The 26,569-nt window shown below is 45.5% G+C and overlaps 1 protein-coding gene across 7 annotated transcripts in view; it reads left to right on the forward strand.

The window, feature by feature from the left end:
- The window catches only part of SIM1 (SIM bHLH transcription factor 1), a 71,785-nt gene that overhangs the window by 3,242 nt on the left and 41,974 nt on the right, over positions 1 to 26,569 (forward strand). For 2 of the 7 annotated variants that reach the window (XM_055535393.1, XM_055535399.1), the window contains exons 3-9: positions 7,599 to 7,681; positions 10,861 to 10,950; positions 11,470 to 11,578; positions 11,714 to 11,799; positions 12,537 to 12,736; positions 12,934 to 13,040; positions 13,666 to 13,813. In XM_055535393.1, the coding sequence (XP_055391368.1) occupies positions 7,599 to 7,681; positions 10,861 to 10,950; positions 11,470 to 11,578; positions 11,714 to 11,799; positions 12,537 to 12,736; positions 12,934 to 13,040; positions 13,666 to 13,813 (823 nt within the window). Of the gene's footprint in view, positions 1 to 4,589; positions 4,674 to 4,894; positions 5,014 to 7,077; positions 7,192 to 7,598; positions 7,682 to 8,424; positions 8,982 to 10,860; positions 10,951 to 11,292; positions 11,579 to 11,713; positions 11,800 to 12,536; positions 12,737 to 12,933; positions 13,041 to 13,665; positions 13,814 to 26,569 lie in introns of those variants that run through there. The other 5 variants (XM_055535398.1, XM_055535395.1, XM_055535394.1 and 2 more) reach the window with 5 other exon arrangements.

Below are 26,569 nucleotides of genomic sequence, written 5' to 3' on the forward strand. Positions count from 1 at the left end.
TTTGTCAGCCCCTGCGGTCTCAGTGGGCTCCCTTTCTGCGTGATTTCTAGCGGGTCTCGTCAATTATCGGTGCCGATGTCGCTCGCTGTTTGATCAGAAGCAGCATATGGTGCTGCTTGTGAGGCTGCGAGTAATCGCGGAGGAAAAGAATAGCGGGTCGGCTTCCCGGACGGGCACAGAGAGGGACAGTGAGCCCGGGGAGTCGCTGGGCCAGGGGCTCCTCTGTGTCGTGCAGACCCCGGGCAGGCGCGGCCGGAGGGAATCGGGCTGGGTTTTGTTGTTTTGTTTTTAAGAGAGCAAGCTTTCTTGTTTAATTTAATGCTAACTCCACAAATTATAAATTGCGTGATAAATAGAAGGAACAAAAAGTAAACCCTCTTAGTCAACTTCTCATTAATTTTAAAAAGAGCGCGGGTGAAGACTCCCGGTGGAGTCCCCTTGTTGGCCAAGCCTGTCCCCTGTGGCTACTTTAAAGGCGATGTACTTTCTGCAGCCCCACTCACCTTCCTTCAGAGCTCTGGCCAGGGGCCACTCCTTCCTCTCCCTTCTTTGGATGCGTGCGAGTTTATGGGGAGGAGGGGATGGACGATGTGTGAACTCTGGGCACATCATTTATTTCCCCAGCTACTGTTGAGCTCATAACTCACCGGAAGCCTCCACCGGGTGAGTTAGGGTCATCCGGACAGCTGGTTCCTAGGGACGAGGTTTTAATTTTGAGTCTAGATTAGCTTCAAAAGTCCAAAACCCAGATTCAGCCCTTTAAAATATTAAAGGACAACAGCAACAAACAATAAAACCAACAGTTTTCAGGAGCAAAATAATCACAAGGCCGCAGAACCAAGCACAACCTGCAGAGGGTGCCAAATTTGGGTTCAGCTGTTGCCTGAAGGCAGAAAGGTGGGCAAGATGAGGTCCATGGCAGTGGGGGAAACTGAGCACTTTTTATGGAGGTAATATATTTTAGTGTGGAGAGATGCAAAGAATTTGTTTGAAAATGTACATTTTTACATCTGTCTTGACACCATCCTAGCACATAGTAGGTCTTCAACAAATTTTTAAAGGTGACTATAAAAATGAAGGTAACTATTTCATCACAATAAGCCTGCTATCACATGTAATGTATGGATTTTGCAAAGTATATAATCTAAAATAATTCTAAATCTGGTGGCATCAGCTATTAGGCATAAAAATGACTATAAAATTTTACTGTTTTTGCTCATATTACATTTTATTTATAATACCCTGTAATGCCAAAAGACTTAAACAGAAATCCTTCCATACTTACACATGAAAAAAATGAAAGATACTTAAAATATAGCTACCCTCCCCCTATTTGTTGAATACAATTCCTAACCACCTTGCCCCCAGGAGTCTAGTAAATTCCTGGTCTGGGAGCAAATTTCAGCTTTTATTTATCTCAATAGATAAAATTGAGCTGTTGAGGGAAAAAATCGAGGGAGAAGGAACAGAAGAACGGGAAATGGGCCCCTGGAATAATTAAGAATAAAGTATTAAATTGGAAATTTCATAGTAAAAATAAAAACAAAAACTCTGGGACAATTAGTGGGAAATCAGTGGAATTGCATATCCCAAGTGGTAACATAGTCTATTTTAAAACAGCCTTGCAAAGGAAAAGTTGGCATATCTGGATATATATGTCTTTGGTGTTCTCAAAGCCAAAGAGGCAAGATAAAAGAAAAAGAGAGAGAGATGTTATGACTTGATTTGTATACAAAAAAGAACAAGTTCAACTAAAATATGTATTTGTTATCCAGTTATAATACAGTTTTTACTGGGGGCATAGTGGCTTGCATAGTGTGGCCTTTGAAAAGATCAAATGTTTTCAAATCTATGGCCATTCAGTATCTTGGTAACATTACTGCCATTTCTTTGTCAACATGTCTTGGCAAAATAAAAGTAATGACAGAATTGAAATCAGTAACTGTGTAGAAGTCTCTACAAAGTCTGGAAAGAAAAGGATGATTAAACAAACCTCCACAGACACTTGCTCTAATATTCACCTCAAGACTGAAATCCTTAATCACCTTATGTTTTTTTGAGGCTGAGAACTGAAAGAGGAAAAGAGGCCCCATTTCCCACGTGGATGGGTGATTTAAGGCTGTTTTTCTTGCTGCTTGGGGAAATGATTGAGCATTAGGTTTCCATGTTTATTTTCTTACAGAAGTTTTTCTCATTTAAACGCCTTTAAGCACAGTTTATGCTCCACGCTGGGTTTCTCTGTTTAATTCCAGTTTTGATGTTGACTTAAAATGTAGAGTGCAAAACTAAACTCTGGGCATTTGCAAGGCAGATTTATGTGCTAGAAATTGTAGACCAGATCAATGGAAGAAGTACTTTTTTTTTTTTTTTTGAAAAGGGAGTAATCATTAATGAAAACAATAGCAACAACAGCAAAACTATAAAAACAGGGTATGATAACTATGGCAGAATACTTTTAAGCAGGGTACACTCCTCTGAAACTAAAATCAGGTTAAATTTCCAGGGGACAAACCTGATTTCTAGGGGGAGTTATTTTTCAATCTGGGGGAATCTTGGCAGATTCCAGGTTTTGCAGATACAAATGTGGACACAGAATTCAAATCTATGAATTCTTGCCTCATTTCTTTGTCGGATCAGGTGTTTCTCAAGAGAATAAGGTTTAGTCCCAGCTAAAACCTTATGATAATAGCTGTGCATTCATTGTCAGTCTGTGGTCCACGGAATTTTAAATTTTGCATGGGGACGGGGAATCCTCAATTATTTTGCAACGGGCCTCCTAGTTAGAAAACACTGAAACATTGAGCATTGATTACCAAAGCTTTTCCTCTGGTAGCGCCATTGGGCAGACGGCTCCGGAGCGGTTATCACTCGACCTCCGTGGCTCTGACCAGTCCAGGGACAGCGACCTTGTCGAAGCCCCCGCCGCCGGGGAGGCTTGTAGGCCAAGGCCCGCGGGCCAGATCCCCACCGTGCGGCCCATTCTCTCCCCGCGACGGCGGCCAGTGACCCGCTCGCCTTGGCCCCGGTAGCCGAGAGTGCTCCAGCTCGAGGCCTCCGCGCGGTGTCTCCTAACGCTCCGCGCGGGCCCCTGTTTCTGCCTTCCTGGGGCGTGAGGGCGTCTCCGCCCGCCGAGCCTGGTGCTGCGCGGGCCACTGCCCCCAGGCCGGGCCCTCCTCTAAAACTCCTCTAAAGCCAAGATGCTGCCCGAGGCGGAAAGCTGTGCGTCCCGCCCGCCAAGTGGAACCGAAGCGGGACAGGCCCGCGCCGCGGGGCAGACCAGCGGCCTCGCCCGCGCCGGTCTTCGGACGCCCAGCCCGGCCAGCCTCGAAGGTCCGGAATCTTGGGGAGACACTGCGTGAGGCTCTCAGCCGTCGCACACTATTGTCAACGCTTCGTGCGTGTCCGTCCCACGGGTTAGTCGGGACCTGGCCGGACCCGGCCTGTCCTCGTTTCTGCAGTTCGTGTTCTCTCAGGCTCGGCCCCGCCCGGGAAGCCCTAGCTCAGGGGCCGAAGCACCAACCAGCGCCCAGAGAGTATCCGCGCTGCGACCGTCGGTCTCCACCCCAGGTTCACGCTGACAGAAGTGGATACCCTGGGCGCGGCTGGGGGTCTCGGAGGCAGGCAGGGAAGCATCGGGCACACGCGCACTCCGGGGCCCGGGACCCTGCACGGGGCAAACCCCAGCCCCGCGCGGCCACCAACGTCGTCGGAAGGTGGGCCACACCCGCCAGATGGCCCAGAGGCCAGGCGTCCTAGGTTAGGGTACTGAGTGCGTTTCGGTGCGCGAAGCAGCCTCCTGCCCAGCGACCGCTCCAGACCGCTCGGTCTGGGCCAAACGCTCCTGATCTCCGTCCCTTTCTGCCGCGAAGAGCCCAGCCGCTGAGGCTCCTGGAGCCGGAACACGAATACCACTTGCTCTGAGGCTGAAAGGGTTGCACAGTGAAAACGCGGAGGCCCTGTGGACAAACCAGGTGGCTGAGACAAGTCCCCCGGGACCAGAAGTTAGACGCGGGGTCTCGGAGGGCTTTTCCCGTCTCAGTCACCAAGTTGTGGTCAGGTCATGGGACAGCTCCCTGTCATCCAAGAATTGAAGGTTTCCGGGAAGGACAATAAGGAGAACACCTTTCTATTGAGATACTGTGTTTATTTATTAAAGTGGGGGTGGGGGCGGCGGCGAAACAGTAGAACAAGCTCTTCTCCTCCTCCTCTTCCTGACTGGGTGAAGGAGGAGATACCTGGTCTGTAATCTATATTTTGTCAAGGGTATGAAACTCATTCCGAAGGAAAAGCTCGATCAATTTATTTTTGCTGCTAGCAATAACACAGCTGGATGATGCTTTGGGCTCACGCTAGACGGGGGCTCATCATTCATTCGCCAAGAACGGGCCTAAATTGTGCCTGTGGGATTAGGTCAATTTTAGTGGATCTACTTCGCCTCATTTGGTTACTAATTGGTTTCTTGTTTTATAAATCGAAATCTCATTTTCAGGAAATTACAAAACCCGTGCAGTCAGTCCATTGAGGTAATCCTTGGGTCAGGGGGTATTTAAATGGAAATGGCTCAACGGCGCACTGAGGGTAAAGCAACAGTGAAACTTCGCCCGGGGTTTCACGTGAAATGTGAGCTAGTCCTTTAGATCCATAATAGATGCATACCTTCTAATACTACTTAGGTAAATATGATAAACCAGACTTTAAGGGGAGAGGGGGCGGGGAGAAGAAAATTTTATCTGCTAAGGTTAATGTGGCATATCTTGGAAGTCTTCCAAAATAGATTATGTTTTCCTTTGTCTTCGGCCACTTTAGCTGGGGAAAATCCTTTTGTCTAAAACCCGATTTAGTTATCGCCTCCCTCGCAGAGCGCCTTCTCTCCTTTGCAAAATCCCGTTCCCTCGGCCTCACCGAATTACAAGAGAATCTTTAGATCTTGTTCCCACTGTAATCCTGCCGCAAAGGGAGCTGGTTTCCTCCTCATTTTAAACAGACAATCAAAGGATTTGTGAATTTTCTGCGGTAGGTCAAGTGCAGAAACGAAATCTCAGCTTACCCCCTCTCCAACAGAAACTGGGGGTGGGAGCGCGTCAGTGCGGGAGGAAGGTAACGGGGTCCAGGGAGAGGGGTCTCTGCTCCCACCCTACCCCCGGCTTTTTGAGAGATGAAACCCATGCCCCGGCCTTGGAAGGTGTCCTGGGCCGGCTGAAAGGAGAGCTCAGAGCCCTGATCTTAGGTCAGAAAAGCCCGACAGGTAGAGGAAGGCAGCCAGTTCTTTATAAAACATTAACCCAGACACAACCATGTGCGGGAGGTTTCAACCGGGAACAGAAGAGAAGGCAATGCTCCGTGAAAGCAAAAGGTTCCTTAAAAGGTGAGGGGGTGGGGGGTACAGGAGACGGCGCGGGAGGCTCCTGTCACCCTGTGCCCGGCCCGGCTGTTTATTAACCTGCAGGGAAGTCTTACTTTTCCCTCGTAGGCGCATAATAATGAGGCAGCCCCCAGAGACCACAACCAGTCGAGGCTGGCGCCGGGAGTTCGGAACCGGTACTCAACTCTGAGCTCAGCTCGTGGGGAGGGGGTTTCAGATGATTCTGGTCCGGAGGCGGCTCCCGGGTGTCCCCAGCCGCTTTGGAGAACCTTTGTAATTTTAGAATAGGCGTTTGTTGGCTCCGCGAGCAAGTTTCACACCCTTTGGGGAGCTGCGGAAGGCACAATCCCAGACGCAAGGCGGCTGCGGCCAGCTCCCTGCCCGTCGAGCGCCCGGCCCCTCGCCCCAGGAAGCTCGGGGCTTTCAGGCCTCGGTTGGGCCCCAACGTCAAAGGGCCAGCGCCACCCGAGTACCGGGCTCTCCCGGCAGGATCCTTTCCCCACTCCCCCGTGCGACCTCCTCGACTACACCCTCCCGCCACTTCTTCTGGGTGGGTATGTGTGATCGGGGGTGAAACCAAGAAATAGAGCTTGACTCAGACGGCAGGAGCTAAGGGAAAGTAACAAGGCGAAGGATTGTGTGTGTGCCGGCTGCTGTGGCAGGGCCCTCCGGAACGGTCCAGGAGGACCGCAGGGATCAGGGCAGTGGAGTCACTCTGGGGAGGGAGGAAGAATCAGGAGGAGTTGCCCAACGCGAGGAAGGGAGAGGAGTCTGGGCGAGGGCGGGGGTTGGTGGGGGCGGATCAGTGTTTGCAGAGCGGTGGGGAAATCGTTAGATTTATTTAGATGTGCAAATACCCAGAAAAACCCGATTCGCGCTTAAGGGGCGCTCACGGTTACTCGTTACCAGGGTTTTGATCGCTTGCTTCGGAAGCAGTTTTAAGAGTTCCAACTCTGTGTTTTATTCTGAAAGATCCGCCCCTACCCCATTTACAATGCGAGTGTTTGTCATTGGGTACTTCATAGTGATTTGTCCCATAAAGCAGTAATTCAGTAAATCATCCCCCTCCCCCAATTTTTATCACGTTTAACCTTGTTCAGTGGTGGAAGCATAAAAGAATTGGACTACCTAGTTATGTTAATTTCAGCAGCAACATTGTTAGAAGATATTACCCATAAGTAGTTTAACCTCTGCAAGTTTCTTCTGTCTTATTTTTCATTTTCTTCCTGAAAACAGGTACTATAGCAGACTCCATATTAAATTTTGAAAAATGAGCCACGGGCATACAGGGAGGTTTATTTTTCAGACATCACCAGAGAACTGATTTGTGGCAAAGCCTGGAGAGAGAGCTTAAGGTGATAGCATCAAGGACAGGAAGGGGCAGTCTTTGTTAGTAGTTGATGCCGGGGAATTAGAGAAGGGAAATGATTCCCTATGTCCAAAATGGGACGTAAATATTGTAAGATGGTGTTAGCACCTGAAAATAAGTGGCTTTCAGAAAAGCTCCTGGGTTTTTCTTGGGGCGGGGGTGGGGACCTGAGGTTAGGACGCGTTAAGTAGGGGCTGCTAGGAGAGAGAGGAAAGGCAGAGGAAGGGTTGCGGAGGGTAGCTGGTGCTGGAAGCCATCCGCAACCAAACGAATTTTTCCGAAGCGTTTTAAAGTCAGAGGCCAAGGGGAGGAAAAGGGCTGGAGAGCCCCGCAGCCAATCAGAAAGCCCACCAGGACAAGCTGGCCTTGGCCCTCAGTCTCAGGTCTTTCTGGGCAGGCCGCGGTATTCGCTGAATATGTGGACACACTCGCCCTCGTGATAAGGATGATGAAACTTGGGGTGAGAAGTAGTGTCCCTCGCCCTTCTAAGCACATTAGTGAACCTGCACAAAAGTTATCGCTCTGCTGTTGTTTTGGGGCTCTTCTGGGCACAGACTAACTTCAAACGAGGCCACTCGGGATGCTGCCAGGGTGGGTGAGTGGGGCGCTCGGCCAGGACCCTGTCCAACCTGAGAAGGGCCGGTCGTGCAGAGGGAGAGGGAGTCTGACGTCTGTTAAACTCCTTTGGAGTTGAGAGGGCGGAGCCGCAGTTGACTCAATGGGTTCCCGCGGTCCAGGTGGAGAGGGAGCCCGGACGGTGTCCGGTTGTGTGTGAAAGCTTGCCTGGGTGACAGACCCACTAAACTGCTTCTCAAACCTCCAGCCGGGTCGGAGTGCATCTTTTAAGGGTGTCTCTGTGTTTCACAGGGCTTGGCGAGGCGTGGGGCCACTCGAGTAGGACCAGCCCTCTGGACAACGTCGGCCGCGAACTGGGCTCGCACCTGCTCCAGGTACTGACGCGGCACGTGTGCGAGGGCCCGAGCCAGGCTTCCTGTTCCCCAGAAAATGGGAAACTGTCCCAAGGTGGCCGTCTCACACGCGGTCCCTACGACTCCTTAAAAAGTTAAAATGTTAGGCTCCAGACCTCGCTGGGTGTGGAAGTCTCCTGGCCAGGTGGAGAGGGAGGAGCAGGTGACAATGGGCGCGTTGGGTTTGGAGGGGAGCCCGTTAAGGCCACAATCAGGACTGCTGAACCGAGGGAGGGGGCGCCATCTGACACCACTCGGCAGAGGGAACTGCAGTCCTCGGGCCAAGCTGCCGAAACCCGGCTGCACAACGGTCCGAAATGAAGAATTTATCCCGGAAATAGCCGGGATCTGGTAGAAATGCCCGTCAGTGCTTTAAGCCCACACATTCCGGATGCAGCTGCGACCACAACTCGTTTCATCTGCACCCTGTAGCTCCCGGGGCTCCTTCCTCTCTCCAGGCGCCTTCATCCCAGCCCTGCCAGGCCGTGCAGGGACCCTCGCGGTAGCACACATACCTCCCCAGGTAATGAGTTTATCCATTGTGGAGACGCCCATTACCACGTTGTTTGCAGTGTACACCGTTTGAAATTGTCCACTGCCTGAGTAAGTCGCCTAGCAAATATTTAAAATAGTAAAACTCCCCGTGGAATTTTTAGGCTTGACACTTGTATCCCACCCTACACCCCCTTATTCTTGTTATTCAAGTCCACCAAAGCTCCTCACGTGGGAACCTTAGCATAACACTGGGGATTCTCAGATAGTCCTCCTTCCCTGGCCAGGCATGCTCAGCATCTCATGGCAGGAGTGGCCTGGCCTTTCCAGTCTCATCACTATTCAGTCCCTCCTTCAATCCCAGAGGCCAAAAGAGATTTTAGTTTCATAGGGCAAAGAGAGGCCCTGTGTGAGCATTCCCTTCCAGGTCTGGCCTCCACACCCCTGAATTTAACTAAAAGGCACTATCTCTCCCCTTTCTCGGGGACACCTTCCATCGGTTGTCTCTCAGCAACTGACCCCCTCCGAAATTCCTCCATATTCCCAGCTAACTTTCCTCATCAATATAAACAAGAGAGCACAACCCAAACAGTCACCCCTTCTAGTCCTTGCCCAATCTTTTTCCTCATCTTCACCCCAAACTCCTCACAGGACTTAGTGATGCTCATCTCTTATCTTACCTGACCTCGTTCATTCCACAAACACAGGAGGTCCAGTTGTATGCCAGGCAGAAAGCCCTGCCCTCATGGAGCTGACATTCTAAGGAGAGCAGCCTTGCATATCCATTCAGGTGCATAGTATGAGAGTGGTGTGGGTGCCATGGACAAAAAGAAGGTAAAGAAGAGGGCTGTGTTTAGTGGTAAGACAGTTGCAGAGGACCTCACGGGGAAGGTGACATTTGGGCAAAGACTGGATGGAGGTGACATGGCTTACTTGACATTCTGCCTCTCCCTTAGTCTCTAAAGTAGCACAGTTTCCTGGATTCTTCCCCCTCTCTGCTTGCTATTCTAGGTTTTCCCACCACTGTCTGACTGTAAATGCTGGCATTTCCCCAAGGTTCCAGCTTTGTTTCTCCTCTTACAGCTTCAAGGCTTCCTGGGCTATCTCAGCCAACACCACCACATCAACTCCTTTCCCCACATTTGCATGACTGCTTGTCTAGACATCCCCCTCCTGAGCAACAGACCTTTATTTTCTGCTGCCATCTGGACACATCCAAATGGAAATCTGCCTATACCTGAAATTTAGCATACCCAAGATAAGAATTCACTGTCTCCTTCTTCCAGACTTCCACTTATACTAAAACTCACCATGCCTCTGTAAATTTCAATGATCTTGAAGTCAGTCTCAGCTTCTCTTTCTACCACCACAAACTCCACAACAGCCAGAATCATCTTAGACTCTTTCCCTACTCTGTCTTCCTTGAACCACCAAGTTCAGGCTTGACCATCCCTGATTTCCTCATCTCCACTCTTTCCTCCTATAGGTCACTGTCCACATTCTGCCAGAAAAATGAAACAAAAAACACCACCAACACACACACACATTCAAGCCTGCTATTTATTTCCCTACTCTGTTGGAACCTGATACCTGCAAAGCATCTCTGAATTCCTCAGACTGACATCCCAAACTCTCCAAAAATCCAGCACCAGAGTATTTCCTCAGTCTCATCTCTGGTACACCAAACTTACCATGCCTGAATACACCAGATACATCCTCTCCTCTCCCCCAATGCCTGCTTTCTATATATCATGCTTCTGTCTAGGATGACCTTCTTCCCTTTTCACATTGAGGCTTCCTCCTCAAGGTTCCGCTCAGACAGCTCTTCTAAATTCTGCTTCTCTGACCACTCTGATTCTCCCCAGGTCTCAGGGTACTCAGCCTCCAGGCCCTCACAGCACTGTGCATTCAGCTGTATGGTCATTATATCGGCTTTAGGTCTGTTGTCCCTTATACATTTCTGGCTCCTTGAGAGCAGGATCTGACTTATCCCAATGCTCCACCACCTGGACTGAAGCCTCATTCACAGAGATAAAGAAATGGTGAAAGTTTAAGACTTTTCTTCGTGGAGAGCCTGTCAGTTTGCTACATCAGTGTAAACACACACATATACTCTGTAGCACTACTGTGTGGACTTGCTCCCCCAAAAGACTCTCATCTCCTAAATCCCCCTCTCCTGGACTCTTTCCAGAGCCACTGGCCAACTGCCTTCTGTCTACAAACTATTCAGACTGCCAGCCCTTCCACATCTCCCAGTGCCTACTGTTCCCCAAGCCCCACTAGCATGCTTTCCATTATAGAATGTCCCACCATGAAACTCTCCAAGACTGACACAGGAAACCTCTGGTTTTCTTAGTACCCATCCCACCTCTTATCACAGGCTATGGTTTTCCCCCAGAATGTTTGTGTATGTGTAGCTATGTCTGCTTTGTTCATTTCTTGAATCCTCAGTCTTGGAGGACAGTAGCCTTACCCACCACTTCCTCCATGCTTACAAATTTGGAATGAACAAAAGAACTCTTGTGGCTAGTTTTCTTTTTCTTTTTTTGCCCTCCTTCCTGCTAGCCTCTGCCTACTCCATCTCTCTGTACTTCTGTATCACTCCCCCCACCCCCAATTTCTCCCAATGCCCCAGAGGGCTCTCCATTCAATGGTTTCTGTCTCCCCAGACCCTGGATGGTTTCATCTTTGTGGTGGCCCCAGATGGGAAGATCATGTACATCTCTGAGACAGCCTCAGTCCACCTGGGTCTTTCTCAGGTAGGTGAGTGGTCCACACCTCCAGCCTTCAATATTTATAGCCAGGGCTGGAGGCAGGGGGTGGGGTGGGGTGGGGCTTTCCCAAAGCGTTTCTATGTGTTTCTAGGACTGAAAACATCTCAGTTGGCAGGAGGTCTGGATCTTCCCCTTCCTCTAATTGTCCTTTAGCATCCACCCTAAGCCCTTTTGGATGCCTTTTCCAGCTGCTATAGCCTAAACCAAAGACCATGGGAGGTGGCTACATATTTATGTCATGATGTCTTTACCAGATTGCCAGGGAGCTCTTACTATTACTACTGCTACTGTTACTATACTTACTATTGTTATTCTTTCCTCTCACAGATAAGGAAACTGGGGCTTAGATAGGTTGCAATAGGTAGCAGGCAGAACTGGAATTAGAACTCAGGATCGACTCTGGAGCTGAGGCTCCTGTCCCCTGCAGACCCCCTGGCTCAATCTTTCAGCCCCTCCGTGGGACGTCCCACCACCTCGGAGACGGTGATACCCACCTCTTTACAGGTAGAGCTGACCGGGAACAGCATTTACGAATACATCCACCCGGCGGACCACGACGAGATGACAGCGGTGCTCACGGCCCACCAGCCCTACCACTCTCACTTCGTCCAGGGTAAGGCAGCCGCGTGCAAGCGACACCGGGACCCATCGCAGTCAGCTGCTAGCTCTTTCTCCTTTAGGTATGGCAGGGACCGTGGCGCCGCCGCTTGTCTCACGTGCTCCCCACCCCTACCCCCACCCCCCGCAGAGTACGAGATCGAGCGCTCCTTCTTCTTGAGGATGAAGTGCGTCTTGGCCAAGAGGAACGCGGGCCTCACCTGCGGCGGCTACAAGGTGCGTGGCTGAGAAAGAAGATCCACGCCTCCTGGCGGCCGCGCCCACCGAGCAGCGTGAGGGCAAAGGGAGCAGAACTGGAGGCGCGTGAGGGTGGGGAGAGGGGTTCCTGCAGCCAGGACTACCCTGGACGGCTCTCCCCCGCCCCAGCCCCAAACGTCACAGCGCCGCCGGCCCGGCGCATGGCAAGGACCATTAAACTTTGTGAACAGCTGGAGACTATTTTAAGCTTGCTGACGTCTCAGTGGGTTCGAATACTGCCTTGAACGCTTGGGATCTTAACCTCGAGCTGGTAATGGGCCTTAGGGATGTGTAAAGCATCTGAAACAGTCAGTAAATTCGGTAGATTGGTAGAGTTAGTTTACTCATAGCGTCGGATTCTGCCCGCTACCCCGCCAGAGGTTAAGAACCCGAGTTTTAGCTGGAATGCAAGATTTTCTTGTTTAATGGCAGCGACCATGCAGATCCCAGGGCCCCACTTGGCGATCTGAATGCATTAGGGTTGGCCGGGCTTAGGCCTCTGCATTTTCATCAGTTCTTAAGTGAGTCCAGTGGGGCAGGACCGTCACTCCCTTGAGACACGTGGGAGCCCTATAACTGTGGACACTTAAGTGCACCGGCTGTGGCGCACAGGCGTTTGTGGCCGAGAAATGTCTGCAAATGTTTCAGTCTCTTTCCCACCTTTTTGGGTGTTTCCTGCCTGTGGCTGAGCCTCCGGCCTTCCCCGTCCGCCTCAGGTCATTCACTGCAGCGGCTACCTGAAGATCCGCCAGTACAGCCTGGACATGTCCCCTTTCGATGGCTGCTACCAGAACGTGGGCCTGGTGGCCGTGGGCCACTCGCTGCCTCCTAGCGCCGTCACGGAGATCAAACTGCACAGCAACATGTTCATGTTCCGCGCCAGCCTGGACATGAAGCTCATCTTCCTGGACTCCAGGTGGGTGGTCAGGCCCAGAGTCCCCCCTAGCGGGAGGGCGGCCCAGCTCAGTCGCCGAGAGCTCCTCCTCGACCCATTTTGCGGATGAGGTGACTGAGGGGGCCCTGAGAATTGAGGGTGGGCACGGCTCTGCGGTGGCTGTTCGGGGTGGGGGCAGTCCCGCAGCCCGCGCTCATCCCGGGGGTTACTCTCCGCAGAGTGGCGGAGCTGACAGGGTACGAACCTCAGGACCTGATTGAGAAGACTCTGTACCACCACGTTCACGGCTGCGACACCTTCCACCTGCGCTGCGCCCACCACCTGCGTAAGACGCCACCTTGCCCGCCGGGAGGTGGGGGCGAGACGGTGTTGGGAAAGCGAAGGGTCGGTGGTGTTGCTAGGAGAGGCCCTGCGCGCCTTGCCCCAGGCCTGGCCTCAGCTCAGCTCCCTAATCATCCCCTGGCCCTCCTGCAGGCCGAGGGAGTTTCTGAGTTCCCGGGTGAAGTTCTCCCAGGACGGGTCTCGTTCCGCCTCCTCTCCTCCCCCAAGATGGAAATGGGATCTAAAGCTGCCCCACTGGGCTCAAGCTTGCACTGACTCACTGCAGCTTTGAAACAACTTTGCTTTCAGCTTAATCTCCCGGGACAGGGAATGTGAGCGTCCGGGAGTTGATGCCTACACCCGACCTTCCATAGTTAAAATATCGAGTCTCGAGAATCCCCAAACTTTAAGTGTTCCCCTCTTTTTTAAATCTTGAGGGACCAGAGGACTCAATGCAACTCAACAGGACGAAATGTTCGTTTGGGAATGTTCTGGATGTCTCTCCCTCCTACCTGGGCGCAGCTCTTAGGGCTCCCTGGGGACCTGCACTCCCCACCGCCAGGAATAACATTTGGGCCGATTCAGGAGCAAGTCTGTTCACCACGAGCCGTCTTCTGTCTCTCCATCAGTGCTGGTAAAGGGGCAGGTGACCACCAAATACTACCGGTTCCTGGCGAAGCACGGCGGCTGGGTGTGGGTGCAGAGCTATGCGACCATCGTGCACAACAGTCGCTCGTCCAGGCCGCACTGCATCGTCAGCGTCAACTACGTCCTCACGTGAGTGCACGTCTGGGACTCCGTGGCCCACTCCAGGCGACCCTGGTCTCGTCAGGCGAGGCTGGGGTCCACTGGGTAGGGTCGGTTTTGACCCCGAGCGCTGACTGCGCTGGGAGGTGACAGCTCTAGCACTTTCATCATCATGAAGAGCGGTCTTTATGTTCCAGAGAAAGGTTTAGGAGTTTTCCCCTTCACAGTCTATTTTTGATTTCTACTCGCTCTTTTTTAACCTTGTAAGCGCACTCTTAAATTTAATAGGGCAGGAAGAGAGAGGAAAGGAGGGAGGGGGAGAGAGAGAGAGAGAGGGCGGGAGAGAGAGGGAGAAGGGTCCCACGTACGGAGCCATTTATAGTGAACAAACAGGACATCTGTTTCACTTTTCAAAGCTGGGTTTGAAGTGCTTAATTTTAACCAGAGTCTCCAATCAAAGTTCAGAGTTCTGAGAGTGATTCGTCCCTGAACCACAAAGAGGGTTTAAGTGACCAGGAGGGTCTAACTTGAACCTCTAGAAAGTGAAGAGACCCCACCACCGGAGCTAGGGCTGCAAGTCGTGGCGGGGCCCTTCTGTTGACCTGTCCTCCCTAGGTGAGGAACCGGCCTGGAAGCCACCTGTGGATGAGACTGGCTGGGCGGCCGGGTGACCACACTGGAGCCTTATTCTTTCTAGAAACGATAATCATTTCTGTTTGCCAATGTGGCCCTGTAGACTGATCACATGTCCTGGTATGCCGCTGGTGAAGAAAACACGTTCTGTATAATGTTTGTGAAGGTAGAATTGCTTAGCGTTGAAGCCTTTATGAAGAACCCTTTTGTGTGCAGTTACCTCTTGTTGTTGTTTTTAATTTTTTAATGCAGGTTGAAATTCTTGTGATTTTAGAGAGCCTGAGCAGTTATTTACTTTGGAAGCGTTGACACACCAAGCACTTAGTAGGAATGCTATTTTGACATTAGGATGTTGGTTAAAGGGTGCTATTTTGAATCAGACTATACTATTGGCCATGAGGAATACATTAATTTCACATTCTTTTAAATTAGCAAATTAAAAATGTGGTAGTTGGAAATATTATGCTTGGCAGTAAGATTATTTACTCTGCCCTGTTTAATAAGAAAATTTAATTCAGTAGACTTGGAAAATGAATTTGGCTTAAATGAGAATTCAGTATTCAAGAAAAATAGCTGGTTATTAAGAAACTTTTTCTTTCTTTCATTTTAGTAAATGGTATTGAAATGGATACTGTTAAGTTTTTGTAATAACAAGAAGGCTGTGGATTTTAATACAGAGCAGAAAACATACCAATATTTGGGGGTACAAAACCATCTATTTTAATGAATGCAGCTTTTCACATTATTAAGATAAACATAAGAGAAAATGGCAAAATATAATTCCTAAAACAAGCCACTTTGTGAAGCAGAAGTATTAAAGAGTGAAAAATTATGTCTGCTTACCATGGAAAGGAAATGGACATTCTTTAAGAAGGTGCTTTGTATGTCTGAGACATCACGAACATTATACATGCGCTCTGTTCTCTGGTGGGTGCCTGTGGTTAGTAATCATTTTTTATCAAACAGCAGGGTATATAGTCACACAGCCCCATATAAATGATCAGAATGCAAGTTGGACCTCCCAGTGGGTAAACTTAATTTATGTTTAGAGTCATTTTGAAATATTCTGTTTTGTTTTCCAGTGGGTAAGTGTACTTTCTTTCTTCTGTTGACTTTGTCATTCTTCACTTTACACACTTCTTCAGAGCTGCAGGATTAGGCTCCCAACTTTACATCAGATTAAAAAGATGTAATGAGGATAAATGATTTACAGAAGAAATAATAGCACTGCACACGATTTTCTGAATGTTTTATACTGCTGAATGAAAAGAGAAATAAACACACAGAAGCACACAAGATGAAAAGCTGAAATTGATTACCCTTTTATGAGTCTCAGCTCCAATTCTTTGTATAAAAATTCTGAGAACAATTTTTATAGCTGTAAATGTGGAAATTGCCTTAGATGGAATGTCATCAAGTGGCTCTGTGTGTGTTGACAGGATTTTCATAATGAACAGGTTGCAGTTTGTTTGATGTGTGTATCACACATCTGGCTGGAAGTTACTAATTTACATTGTCTTAGCAAATTAAATAGATGGCTATTGATTCTCTATGGTAGCAGTGAACTACCACATACATTTGTTTTCAGGGCTAGTTCTCTATGAAGCCTGAGAATGATAAGTGAATTCCTTCCAAATACACTATCTCAAACAATACACTGCAAACCACAAGCCCCTCCAAATAACTTGATAGGCCAGATGTTTTCCAAATTTAGTCATTTTAATAGCATATATTGTGAGGGGGTTTTCATGTCATGAAAGTAGAGAGAATTTTAGATAATCATTGGTCAAATGAAAGTGTGACATTTTGGTGGGAGCTACATTCCTAAGAAACTCATTTTTCTGATTTCCTGATGGTAAATTTATTGTTCAAGTTAAAATATGCCTAGAAAAATCAGTCATTATTATCTAACAAAAGCAATAATGAAGAGAAATATTCAGTTACCTTGTTTTATTTAGTGGCTGTGAGTGAATGTAGGAATTTTAGAGGCAAGTGGTACTTATACTGGCTGTGTATGCCCACTGTACAAAATGTTGATATTCTGAAAATCTGCAGAGAAAAGGAGAAGACACTATGATTAAATTTTAAAAATTCTCTTAGTTTTTCTCTGAGTCTTTGAGGTTCCTTGAAGCTTATGTAGCTCTTCGTTAAGGGCTATCCCTCCCCCTAAAAAAACCCAAAACAGGAAAAAAAAACAAAAAACTGACCAGCTCATGACTCTTGTAAGGCACACATACCCTGTTGGCTTTTAAAAAAACCTTACTATAAACTTTGAGTGCACACAGGCTTTGAAATAAGTGTTAAGTATGACAGGCTGACAAAGCCTTACTCCCTAATTATTTTTAAGAGGAGAGTTGAATGGAGCTAGTGTCTAGCTAGTAACGGTGACTGTGGGCAAAGTCCAGAGAAATGTAGAGTGAAAAAGAGCATCCTGTGTAAAGCCTAAGTAATTTTCTTAAATTTGTATTTCCTCGAGTTTAATTAGTAGTATTAATTATTCATAGGCAGTTCAGATGGAAAACATTAATACTCAATGTGAAGAAAATTGAAAATGTGGAACACCCAATAAACTATGAAAAGTAATTTCTAGAAAAATGAATGGTCTTGATTCTCCTTGTGTTTTAAAAACAAAACTTTTATTATCTACTCTTAAGGATAAACCAATAAGATATAAAAATCTCATTTTAAAATCTTTTAAAACATAGAATTTTCAAAAATACAAAAAGGTTGAAAGAATAGTACAATGAATATCTGTATACACGTCATCTATAAGCCATATTTGCTTTATGTCTCTCTCTTCCTATATGTATGTCTATTTGTGTATGCACTTTTTCCTCTGCTGAATCATTTTAAAATAAACTACAGACATCATGATACATCATCCTTAAATAACATTCCCTTACATAGCCACTATACCATTTATGATGGCACATTTAAAGTGTTCAAATTATAGTGTGTAGAAGGCTGCAAAAATATACATGAGATCTAGTCTACTGATGCCATTAAAGACAGTCTGCCACTGAAATTCATCAAGTACTCACTGATGTGTGATCTCATTTAAGCTGATTGATAGATGATATATTGTGAGGGGACATAAAAACCCCTTGTTCTCTTCTGTAGCATATAGTAGTAAAATGTTAGTGTATTTTAAACTAGACTTCTAATGAGAATTGTAAGCAATAAAATCTCATATTTCACTTGGAAAGTAAAAGAGAAGATTTTTGAGAGTGATTTGGTAATTTTGGAATCAGATACATTTAATATCTTCAACCATTTTTGTTGTTGGTAAAGAAGCCTTCTCTGTTTATTTCTAAGTTTAGGATGGAACAGTGTTTCAGTGGAAAATCTCACATCCTGTTTTAGAGTGATTCATTGAACATATAGAAGAAGGTAATTTTCTGTGTTACAGTTTCTGTCTTAGTGTTAGAGAAGGCAGAACAAATAGAGACAATTTACATTAGTGGTCCTTATAACTTGCTATCTACTGATAATCTTGTAAATTTGCAGAAAAGTTAGGGCAAATGGCAAAGGAGCCATACTTCCTTCATGGGGAAGAGGGGACAAAGAGGATATCTACATTGTAATTATCGCAGATCCCATAATTTTTGTTCTTCTTTGCATAAAACCATTGTTCTCGTAATTAAAAAGGGTTTTTAAGTGTTAACATATTCTGTGAATATAAACCTTGTGTATCCTTACCATAAAGCAGTAAACATAATATGCTCATATTAGTTTGCTCTTTCAAGTGTGTTACGAGTGTTGAGTTAATTTGAGCACTTAAATTTTAAAAAAAATGTAATTAACTTAAGGGCCCAGTGATATTATTGTTACTATTAGGAAATTTTAAAAAAATGTATTCTAAAAACTTGAACAATAATTTGAGTAGTTATAAAAAATGGACTTTATTTTTCTGGTTAGCAAAACCATCCTTTTATATTACAAATAATGTCAAATGAATCACCTTTTGACTTAGCAATCTACATCAAAATGTAAAGTAATTTATTCTTGTGCCTCAGATCGATGGAGCACTCATTGAGTAGATTTAATGTTTTTGATCATTAAAAATAATAATTATATACCAATGTATACTCTCAAATCAGGACTGATCCTTAATTGTGTTGAATTATTATTATAATAAAGTTGAACATCAAAACCCCTTGTCCTTTTCAAAGGACTTGTTATGTAATTGAATTGTCATAGAAACAAACTGAAGTCACATTTGTGTAGATAGTACTTTTTGACAATCAAAGCTATTAGTAGCAATTAATAGTAATTTTATAACTACCAAAACAATTTGTTAAAGGAAAGAGCTGGGACACTTAGTCAGTTTTACAGTACGTAATACCAGTACTCATTTAAATAATCTTACCTTCCGTACCTTTCATATACTTTTCACTAATTGTAATTCTTTTGTCAAAATGATCATGTGTAGTCTTGAATTCATCATTTATACTCAACATTTTTCCCCATGTTGAATTCACATTTCTTTAAAATGCTGTCACATTTATTACTTCATTTGTTTTTTTGACAGCTCTGTGTGGTGGTTGGGGCCAGGATCACACTCCCCATTTCCTATGTGAGGAAGCTGAGGTCAGGTCTGTTGAGTAAGTGGTGAAGCCAGGGTTAAAGCCTGGAGAGTTGACTGTATCCGCTGGTTCTCTGTATGGGGCTGGGGGCTGGGAGAAAATGTCTGGGAGAGAGGAATGGGTTAAAATGAGTAAGGCCTTCAGGGTTAGGCTACCCAACTTCTGGATAGGCTTTCATCTGAACTCATGATGGAGCAAAACACTGCCTCTGTGTTGCTGCTTCACAAATATTGATAAGTATAGATATTGACAGTTTAGGGGGTTAAATTAGCAGTGCTACCTTCTCAATGACGTTTAGTTAAGGATGTATCTTTTTTCCCCTTATGGGCATTTTTATTTTGTAAGAAAAAAATGTGGCCTGCAAACATTTTTGCTTTATCGAATTGTTTGTTTTTAGATTACATAGATACAAAATTGATATTACTAATTATTTCATTTCTACAACCAGATTTAACATTTTATGTTCTTGACAAAAGTCATTGAATTGGCAAACCAACTCATCCTTTTTTTAAAAAAGAAAATCACATAAGGTACTAAATTACCTCCTGTGGCAGCAGGCTATTTCCTAGAGAGAGAGAGAGTAGGTGGGCATTGGGGCAGGGGCAGCATTGGCTCTTTTATGTTTCTGAAGGAGAATGGCAGAAAAGGTTGTCTCCTGGGGACACTGTTCAGAGGCTGGGAATGGAGAACTTCCCAGCATGCTCTGGATAGGTATGTCATCCTCTGGTCCTTTGGTGCTGCTGCTGTCTGGCTGCTTCCCCTTCCACAGGCCTCTCTGGCTTACCCTCCTTCCTGTGTTGTTATCCTTACCTGGAGGGCACTGACTCACAGGACCTCCCCTTTATTTCCTGGGTGGAAGCCACTTGGTGTTGACTAAATGACCAGCCTGACAACTCGTCTCTGGCTGTTCGGAGGGAAAAAGGTTCTGATCTTTGAGTCACATCATGGAAAAACATGTGAATGGATGGACAAATTCAAATAAGGCTCTACTGGAACTCCAGAGAAGCATGATTTGTCTTCTGATTTAGTGTAGTCATGAGGCAAACACTGTTATGTTTCATATAAGATATGTATTGGGGGGTGGATTATGCGTTTCTTTTTTTAAAAAAATTGAAGTATAGTTGATTTCCTTTTTTTTGGATTATGCATATCTTAATAATTTAGTAAAAGACTGCTACTTTCTTCCTCTTATCCAGGGCTTTCCTCTCTGTTTTCCATTCTCATTGGCTGTGACATCTTGCCGATGAGCAGGTGGTGATTGAAAGCTCATTTGGGTTGAAGTGCCAGTGTCTGTGTTTAAGCTACCATGCAAAAAGGATTGGCTGGAGTTTGGATGGAACTTGGAAATATCTGAGGGCCTATGAATGGAGGAATTTAACATTCTGCTTTGTCTAAGGGAGTAACTTCCCACTTCCTTTTCTCTGCCATAGGCATCCAAGGTCCAGGGAGCTGGCAGGGGCGAGAGATGATCCATGGTGAGGGCAGAGCTAAGGGCCACAAGAGAGGAACCTGCTTTTGTTGGGCATTGACAATGTTTGTGGTCTGACTGAGTCTGAGCCATCTGTTTACCATCTGTGACCTAACTCTAGGAAGTTATATTGCACTGGAATTGTGATTTTGCTTTTTTAAAAGCACAGTATAATTTGAAGCAACCTGCAAGGGAAAGGCACGGACTTTGGTGTCAGATGTATCTGGGTTCAAACATGCACTACTGCACAACAGCTGTGAGACTCTGAGCACAGCTCTGCTCCTTTGATCCTCTGTTTTCCCATCTATGAAATGGAGACATTTGCACACACTTTTTAAGGATGGCGTGCATGCTCAGTCACTCAGTAGTGTCTGACTGTTTGCAACCCCATGGACTGTAGCCTACCAGGCTCCTCTATCCATGGGATTTTCCAGGCAAGAGTACTGGAGTGGACTGACATTTCCTCCTCCAAGGGATCATCCCGACCCAGGGATTGAGCCTGAGTCTCCTGCATTGCAGGCAGATTCTTTACCACTGTGCCACTTGGAAAGCCATTTTTAAGAACTGAAAAGGATTAAAAGAGAAAATGTATATATAGCACAGTAGCTGGCAGAAAGCAGATGCTCACAATATCTTAACTCTTGTTATTAAGGGACTTCCTGGTAGCTCACCTCTTGCCAGCTATGTGACATCAACTGATATACTTTGAAAGAAGATGAATAATTCCCTCTTTAATTTGGATTTCAAAATCCTTGAATCCACAAATTTAAGTGCCTATTTTCTTTCCCTTCCTCAGTCCTTCCATTCACACCCCTCCAAGCATTGTGCTCTTTGTGTGTGGTAACTTCAACAGTTTGGTTAATTTCTAGATGAGGGGTCCCCACCTTTTGGGATGTAATGCCTGATAATCTGATGTGGAGCTGATGTAATAATAATAGAAATAAAGTACACAGTAAATATAATGTGCTTTAATCATCCTGAAACCATCTCACTCCAGGTCCATGAAAAAAAATTGTCTTCCATAAAAGTAATCCCTGGTACCAAAAAGACTGGGGACTGCTGTTCTAGAGGGAGCTGAGATTTCTGCTTGGACAGAGGTAAAGCAGCATTTCCTAAGTGCCTTACATTGTGATATGGTGCTTTACGGGGCAAAAGAGCATTCTAAGAAATTAAACTTTAATCAGATTTCTGAAGTTAGTTTAGTTGGAACCAGTGTTATGTCAATTTTACCAAATCAGTAATTATAATTTAAAATGAATAAAACCTATGGCACTGGTACTGTTGATGATTAGTGGAGCCTTTTGTGTGTTCCCCATCTCTCTCCATGGACTGATATGGCTACCTCACCAGTGTTTTCCAGAGGATGGCAGATTGCAGTGATTTATTGGGTATATACATGAAGCAGAGCTCTTGGCTTCTCTTGGGTAGTTTACAATTTAGTTGACAAAATAAGAGTTTCACTTAAATATTTAAACACTCAGATTAGCCGGTTTGAAATGACGTGATCCACTTGCCCTATTTGCTAAGGGCACAGAATTTAAAAGAGCTTGAAGTGAGGGTAGAGCTATCGGGAAAGGAGTAGAATTTTAAGGGCTGGAAGCAGAGGTGGGGTCTTTGGAGATGAAGCAGTGCTTTCTGCACATTCGTCCCATTGCTCTTTTTCCATTAAGTATTCTTGGGACAGGTGGCACTGGTGGTAAAGAACCCGCCTGCCAATGCAGGAGACATAAGAGACCCAGGTTCAATCCCTGGGTCAGGAAGATCCCCTGAAGAAGGGCATAGGATCCACCCCAATATTTTTGCCTGGAGAATCCCATGGACAGAGGAGCTTGGTGGGCTACAGTCCATGGGGTCACAAAGAATCACATATGACTGAAGCCACTTAGCAGCCACAGCATTCCTCTGATAGTATCACTCTTCCAATTTGATCCAACTGTGCTTGTCCACTGCTGTTGTCTAAGCTGAATTTCTTTCTGTCTCTACCTTTTTACCTGAACTGTCTTGATGTAACTGAGCACATTCAATCAGGATAGGAAACTCTTTTCCCCAAGGCTCTTACCTTCCCCAAATGAATGCTAGTATATCTTCAACATGTTCATCTGACTTTAGTAATAAAAATATATTTTTTAGCATCCAGGTATAGAACACCATTTAAAAAATTTTAAGGGATGTTAATATTCTGCATCAAACATAAATCTTATTGAAATGAATACACAATGGTGCCACAGTGGTATAATGGTTCTATTTTTAAAATTATTTGTAGGGAGCAAATGTGAGATGTGCATTAGAATGACAAAAAGCAGCAGACTGGAGGAGAGAGAGGCGCAAAGAACCTGTGTGGCCAGCTCCAGATTGCAGGATGGGAAAGCCTCCTTCAAGCTGCATTTGACATTGTAATTCTACTGTTAGAATATGATGCAGCCTAACCCCTAGGTTTCTTACTTTCTTATTTCAAACTCTGATAGTCATAGGGATGTTTTACAAGATATTTGAAACATGTGTTATGAAATGAGATGTCATTACATTTTTATTATATAGCTTTTATTATAAGCAATATAGCTTATTAGTTAAGAGTTTGGGCTGTGGGTCTATTGCCTATTTAAATCCCAGTGATGCCATTCTGGGACTATGGGAAAAATTGCCTACCTTCACTGTCTTTCTTTTTTTAATCTGTAAAATGCAGGTAATGACTATGTCTATCTTATAGAGTCACTGTGAACATTAAATGAGATAATGTGTGAGGTTCTTGGAACTATGCCTGATTACAAAGTAACAAGGATTAAGTGTGAGTTATTAGGGTGATTATCTCAGTGAAGTTAAAGAGAACAATTTTTGGCTTACCTGTACACATGGAATAAATATCTGTGAGTCTTTGGGCTGAAGGAGGGACAGCACAACTCAGGAAGGCAGAGGGTTGCCCAAGAATGAAAAGTCACCAAACATTCTGATGCATCTGAAAAGGGTTGTGAGACTCTCCTTCCGCTGGTTAGACTAGTGGGTCTACCAGCATTTATAAATGATTTATTGAGCACCTATAATGTGTCAGGCACAGTGCTACATTCTGGAGACAGCAAAATGAACAAGACAATACCTGCAGGAAGAGGAATAAGCGCCAGGCAGTAGACTAGTTTGATTTCCCCCTTGGCTTACTGACGACCAAGATTCCTTCCTGGAGGGATGTGTTTCCACCCACATTAGAAAGAAGAGGGCCCCAAGTACCTTAGGACTGTTAGGACATCCCTGGGGGATAAGCTTGTAGGGAAGGTCAGACTCCCCTCTGGTTAGGTGATGGGAGGGAGTGGAGGCGATGGGAAGAGCTGGGCCCCTGGAGAGAGCTGTGTGTGTGTGCGTGCGTGTGTGTGTGTGCATGTGTGTGTGTATGTATGGAATCATGACTGGCAGCAAAGTAACTGATTGCAGCTGATGAGTCCAGCTTGAATACTCACAGGGACAGTACCCAGGACAGGTCCTGTGCATCTCACTACCTGAGCCACAGAGAGAACAGCTGTTCCCAGGTTGACTTCTGTCCTGTTGGAAAGATATTGAACAGCTCTCTGTTCTGCTTTGAATGGGATTTTTGAGTATTTTGTGCGCTGGCTTCTAATAGGATTATGAAGCTCAACAAATTGTAAATTAAAGAATCTCTCTAGAGTTAAAATAGTCTTTGCAGATTTATTACATTTTTAGAAAGTGTCACTAATTATTTTAAGTTTTCATAATATTTTAAGCTTTTCTCTTGTAAAGGGTAATTCCCAGATTTTCTTGCCCTGGAGAGACTGGAAGATGATGGTCTGCTCAAGCTGAAGGAGGGATGAGAGGGTGCTCTGTTGCCTGGAAAGGTTAGGGGGGAAGAAGGACTTATGTTTGAGGGGTGGCTACTTCGTGCCACAGGCTCAGAGAGACCAAGTGACTTAGCCAATACAACATGGCTCATGAGTGAGCATACCAATCCAGGGCCTAGACTCCAGAGCCTACCTGATTTCCTGTTGGGCTTGCTGTCTTTAAGCTGGTAACTGTACTAGGATGTTGTTGTTGTTCAGTCATTCAGTTGTGTCTGACTCTTTACAACCCCATGAACGACCAGGCTTGCCTGTCCTTCATGCTCTCCTGGAGTTTGTTCAAACTCATGTCCATTGAGTCAGTGAAGCCATCCAACCATCTCATCCTCTGTTGTCCCCTTCTCCTGCTGCCCTCAATCTTTCCCAGCATCAGGGTCTTTTCCAATGAATCGACTCTTTGCATCAATATTGATGCAAGTGGCCAAAGTATTGGAACTTCAGCTTCAGCTTCAGTCCTTCCAATGAATATTCAGGATTGATTTCCTTTAGGATTGACTTGTTTGATTTCCTTGCTGTACAAGAGACTCTCAAAAGTCATACTAGGGTGAAACATATGAAATTGCCATTTCTAGACATTAGAATAGTTAAAAATTAACAATTTCATAAATTTCACCTATTACTCAGGAATTGATAGGATGTTTTACAGAGATTTTTACCAAGGCCTGTGGACAGTTAACTCTCTTGTACAATATGGAGTCTCCATTGCTTTCCAGTCTGGGTACACTCAGAACCAGTCAGCTCACCTTCCTCTCCCCAGCCCTCTCCCCTCTACCAGTTTAAGCACCAACATTTAAGACATGTTCTCACAGCTGCAAGCTGTAAGCATCACCTATAGATCATTATTTTATTTAGAACATCTAATATTTTACCAGGATTCAAATGCAAGCTACTTTCTTTACTAGAAGAACATCTTTCCTTTGATTGATTGCTAAATTGATAGAGCTTGTGAAAAGATCTCTCTCTCTGTCTCTTTTTTTCCCTGGGATTTCTTGTTCAAACAGAATTTGTTGTATCCACATCAGTAAAGCCGTGCTAATATGGGCTGCTGGCCAGATCGTGGAAACAGCCTCATTACATTGAACTGGATGTCATAATGGTACCCATTAAGGTGGAATTCCCTCTGTGTTTGTACTTTTAAACCCAAGTCCCTTGCCACTTAAACATCTCTCTGAGAATAGCAACATTCTCTGGTAACATAGTCTGAGAACGTGCTGGCTCTTTCCTCCTCCTCCTGAAACCCATGATAAAAATAGAATCCTGGGTTCAGAGCATTTTTAGGGGTTTTCAGTCTGCTGCTGCTCCCCGGCCATTCATCCCACTCTCTGCGCTTGTGATGACTGTAATGTGTTCTGATGGCTGAAGGTGAGGACCCACAAGATTTACTTCTTTCAACACTCCCATTAATTGCTATTGGAGTCCAAATATACAGCAGGAAAAGAGCAGCATTTTTTTTTTCCCTCCAGAATTAACCGAATGCAACACAAGAGTTTTCATTTTAATTTTTAAAAGCCATTAAGAGACTAATAGCATCACAGCATTTCTATTAGCTGTTGAAATCTCACCATCGTCCTGGCAAAGTGAAGTTATTTATTGTGCCGGATTTGGGTAATGGAACCCTGCAGGGTTACAGCTCAGGAATGCTGGAAGGATGAAGCCCACAAAGGGGAGGGCAGAGTGGGTGTCAATCTCATTCCTCCAATTAGAGCAGTTAAAGAAATAGCAAAGTGCAGGGTGGCATTTATTGTGAGGGCTAATTGAAAACCAGAGGAAAATATTGAGATGCTACATGGCATTTCACATTATAATCTCTTTTCTATTTCTGTCTTATCTCCATTGACTCAATAGGACTTTCATTATAAACAAATTTCTATCATTAGGTTCAGCTTAATTTCTGTGGCTGTAATTAAGAGGATGGTAAGAAACATTTGATAGCATAGTCCTCTCTACTGAAAACTGGGCATGGTTCTTGAAATTTACCTGGCAAGTCTTTTCCCAGTGCCTCCTACATGCCAAGCTCTGTGGTGAGACCCTGTCATGACCAAGACAGACAAGGTTCCTACCCTCATGGAACATGATTTAGTGGGAAGAAATAGACAGTACTTATAAACAAAGAAATATGTTGTGTGATGTCAAAAAATGAAAGGAAAAAAATTAAGCAGGACAAAGAGATGGAAGTGGTCAGGGAAGGCTTCTCTGAGGACTCTTAAATGAAGGGAGGGAGGCAGCAAAATGGAGGCCTGCAGGGAGAACATTTCCACAG

This window comes from Bubalus kerabau, chromosome 9 (assembly GCF_029407905.1).
Source record: "Bubalus kerabau isolate K-KA32 ecotype Philippines breed swamp buffalo chromosome 9, PCC_UOA_SB_1v2, whole genome shotgun sequence".
Classification (NCBI taxonomy): Eukaryota; Metazoa; Chordata; class Mammalia; order Artiodactyla; family Bovidae; genus Bubalus; species Bubalus kerabau.